General features: G+C 56.0%; 1 protein-coding gene across 1 annotated transcript; it reads right to left on the bottom strand.

Annotated features, from left to right (window-relative positions):
• Positions 1-212: 212 nt before the first annotated feature.
• On the bottom strand, positions 213-3,215 carry LOC145412810 (uncharacterized). The gene is made up of 4 exons (XM_080282598.1): positions 3,071-3,215; positions 2,321-2,706; positions 1,500-1,934; positions 213-359 (listed from the first exon to the last, which is right to left on the bottom strand). The coding sequence occupies exons 1-4, from the start codon at positions 3,213-3,215 to the stop codon at positions 213-215; spliced, it is 1,113 nt and encodes a 370-aa protein (XP_080138724.1).
• Positions 3,216-3,661: the final 446 nt, after the last annotated feature.

Here is a 3,661-nt window from a genome sequence, read left to right as displayed (position 1 = left end):
ACTGCATTTTACCACCATCCACTGGGAAAAAGTCATGTCCCTGTGACTGCAGGTAAACTTTGGTGTCATTGGTGGTGTAGACTGGCTGTAGGTGTTGGAGGAGGGCGTGCCAGGCTGTGGTGACGGAGTTCTCGTCTTGTTTCTCATTGCAGGTGAGGAAGAGGGTTGATGAGTCGGTGGAGGAGTTGTAGGAGGTGGTGAGGTCCTCGGACTCATTGATTCTGTCCAAGGGGCGGTGCCCATACAGCTCGTCGAATCTTCATGGCACTGGTTGTTGTCCTTGGTGCGGGGATGTGTTGAATGCTGGAGATGGATGGTGAGTGTGGGGTTTTATGCTGGGGTAATGCGGCGTAGTGTCTCTGGGGAGTGTAAGTGGCCAGGATTTGTGCTTGGTGTATCATGAGTGTGAGATGATTTAGGGCAGGGGTAGGGATGTGGTTTTGTGGCAGGATGGGTGAGTGGGTGTATCGGGCGGTGGGCAGGAGAGGCGCCCGGAGCATGTGACAGATGTTTTGATGGTGAGTGTGAGTGGTGATGTGGGTGTGTGGGGTTGGCGTGTGTGTGAGGTGTGTGGGGCAGGTGAAGGCGACTGTAAGGTGGCAGGAGTGTGGGCGGCACGGAGTGGGGAACGGGGTGTGGGGTGAGTGGGTGGTTGTGTCATGGGGGTGTGGGCAGTGCAGGTGGAGTTGGGGTGTGTGTGGGCGGTGAGCTGAGAGTTGCGGGGGTGGTGATGGGCAGCGGCTGGGGTGGGGTTGTGATTGGTATAGGGGGTGTGGGGGTGTGGACGGAACACGCTGTGCTGGGCGTGGGAGAGGGGGTGGCGGGTAGTGGGGAGGTGGGGGAGTGGCGGGGTGTTGGTGGTGTCGGTGGGTTGTCAGGTGAGGTGTGATGCAGTGTGACAGAAGGTGAGGCGGAAGTGGCAGGGGAGGGAAAGAGAGAAGGGGAGATGTAGCAGTTGTAGGTGGTAGGGGGGACAGCGTGGGGGTAGAGGGTGGGACGGGACGATTGGCAAGGGGGTTGGGGCAGGAGTGAGAAAGGGGCACACGTGCCGGTTTCAGAGGGTGCGGAGAGTGTCGTGGTACTCGATGGTTACCTGATAGGGTTAGGGATGCGGATGATGGTGTGGGGTCCCGTGAAACATGGCACGAGCTCGTGGGGAGTGGGGACCTGGGCTATCATAACCGTGTCACCTGGCTTATAGGGGTTGGAGATGGTGTCGGGGCTGAGGTCCAGGTTGTTTTGGAGGTAGGTCAGGCGGCGTTTGAGGTGGTGTAACGGGTCTGTTGTGGGGGTTGAGGAGGGGGGTTGCAAATGCTACCGAAGGGGCAGGAGGAGCGGTGTTTCCCCAAACACTCGCTCATATGGTGAAATTCCATCCTTTCGGGGACAGGAGTTGATGCCTCATTGTACGATTTTGACATAGGCGGGCCAGTTGTCATTTTTGGTGGCTTCTATCTGGGTGCGGATTCATCAGTGTGCAATGGCTGCGCTTTGCATACGGCATTTCCTTGGGGCCAGTAAGGGGATGAGTGGGAGATGTTATAACCGAAGATATGGACCAGCTTCTCCCAGATCTTACTGGTGAATTTGGGTGCGTTATCTGAGTGCATTGCCTGCAGGATGCCAAAGTAGGGGAATACGTGCCAAAGGAGGGCGTCAGCCACTGCAACAGCTTGGTGTTCCTTCGCTGGGCAGGCCACAATGAATTTGGAGTATGTGTCGATGAAAGTGATCACATACCTATAGCCTGATTTTGGAGGTAAGGGTCCCGCCACATCGATCACCAACATCTGCCAAGGCTTATGGGTGGTAATATGGCCCGATGGACCTGCGGTAGGGGTGATGTCTTTACCGAGGGCGCACGCGTGGCAGGTGTGGATAATTTCATTGGCAAAGGTAGAAGGATTTGGCGCCCAGTAGGTGTCATCAAAGACCTGAAGTAGTTTTTTTGTACCCAGGTGAATGCCATTGTGGGTGTACAGGTGTCATAGGGTGTTGAGGGAGGTGTCAGGGGCTAGGAGGGTATGGCATGATGGGTAAGTAGGTGGTCGCCCTGGCGATACAGTTTCTTGAAAAGGTGCTGGGGGATCCAAGGGGGTCGCTCTTTGTGATGCCACTGCTGGAGGAGGTCTTTCCGGCTGGGCAACGTGGATGGGGAGCCGAGAGAGGGCGTCCACGTTGGTATGGAGTTTGCTGGGGCAGTATGAGATTTCATAGTTGAATCCCTCCAGGGTTTTGCACCATCAGATGAGCTGGGCATTGTGGGTGTCAGACTGCCACAACCACTGGAGGGATTGGTGGTCAGTAATGATAGTGATACCCAGAAGTGCTCAAGTGCCCAGATAATGCCTAGGCACTCTCTCTTGGTGGCAGCATAATTCTTCTCCGCCTGATTTAGGGTATGGCTGGCGCAAGCGATGGTGTGCTCACGGCCCTTTTGGGCTTGTGCTAGCACAGCGCCAATGGCAATTAGGGAGACGTCTGTATAGAGCCAGAATGGGAGGGCATAGTCGGGAAAGGCCAAGATGGGGGCAGAAATGAGCTTATCCTTAAGCTGTTGGAAGGCGGCTCGTCTCTTGTCCGTCCAGAGGAACGGTTCCCCTTTATGGGTCAGGCTGTGGAGTAGTTTGGCAATGTGGGCAAACCCCTTCACAAAACGGCGGTAGTAGGATGTCAAGCTGAGGAAGGCCCGGATCCTGTGAACGTCTTGTGGTGGGGGTATGTCCGTGATGGCGCGGAGTTTGTCTGGGTCGGGAGATATGCCCACCTGGGAGATGATATGCCCCAGGAATGAGACGGTTCTGATGGCCAGGACGCACTCGGTGGTCTGAAGTTTTGAGGCCTGCCTGTCGGATCCTGGTGAAAACCTGGTGAAGGCGCTGCAGGTGGTCGGCCCAGATCTGGCCGAGAACTATGACGTCATCCAAGTACGCAAGACAGATCTCCCATGTGAGGCCGCTGAGGATGGATTCCATTAACCTGGAGAAGGTGGCAGGAGCATTAAAGAGGCTGAAAGGCAAAACATTAAACTCATAATGTTTCCCATTGCTGATCAAGAAGGCGGTTTTACCTCTGTCCTCCTGGCGCACCAGGACCTGCCAATACCCTGACTGGAGGTCAAGGGTAGAGAACCAAGAGGCGCCGTATAGGAAATCCAGGGGGTTGTCTATACGCGGGAGTGGAGTGGCATCCTTGGTGGCTACATTGAACCGCATCATGCCATGCTTTTTCTTCATAAGGACGATGGGGGAGGACCAGGGGCTGGTGGAGGGGGAGATGATTCTGGCTTCGATCATCTCCTGTACCTGGCAGTCTTCCTCTTCCCGCTGTTTGGGGTTCTTCCGATGGGATGGCTGTCGAATTGGTGGGCCCGTTGTATGAATCTCGTGAGCCAGGTAGGTGATGTGTCTGATGTCTGCTGGTCCCGCCATGAACGGATCCTGGAAATCCAGGAGTAGGTGGCGGAGGGTGTCCGATTGGTGAGTGGAGAGATGGCCGGGGATAGGGAGCGGGGTAGTGGGACAGAGAGGGGGCACAGGGCTCGGCTTCCTCCATCTCTCTGATTATGAGCCCTTTAGGGACAGTGAGGGGCGAGGGGGCGAGGTTGGCAATCCGGACTGCTGTGTGATGTGGGGGAAGGAAAGTTGGGGGCAGAAGGCAG

This window comes from Coenobita brevimanus, chromosome 12 (genome assembly GCF_032717465.1).
Source record: "Coenobita brevimanus isolate Jiangsu-jjx chromosome 12, ASM3271746v2, whole genome shotgun sequence".
Lineage (NCBI taxonomy): Eukaryota > Metazoa > Arthropoda > Malacostraca > Decapoda > Coenobitidae > Coenobita > Coenobita brevimanus.
This window is presented reverse-complemented; position numbering and strand designations above follow the sequence as displayed.

Excerpts from the sequence above, each read along its gene's own strand:
- LOC145412810 (XM_080282598.1), bottom strand. The coding sequence starts at position 3,215 with ATGCGGTTCAATGTAGCCACCAAGGATGCCACTCCACTCCCGCGTATA. Across the intron at positions 2,707-3,070 it reads GGTGCGCCAGGAGGACAGAG|ACGTTCACAGGATCCGGGCC; the intron begins GTAAAACCGCCT and ends CCCCACCACAAG. Across the intron at positions 360-1,499 it reads ACTGGCCCCAAGGAAATGCC|AGACACTACGCCGCATTACC; the intron begins GTATGCAAAGCG and ends TACACTCCCCAG.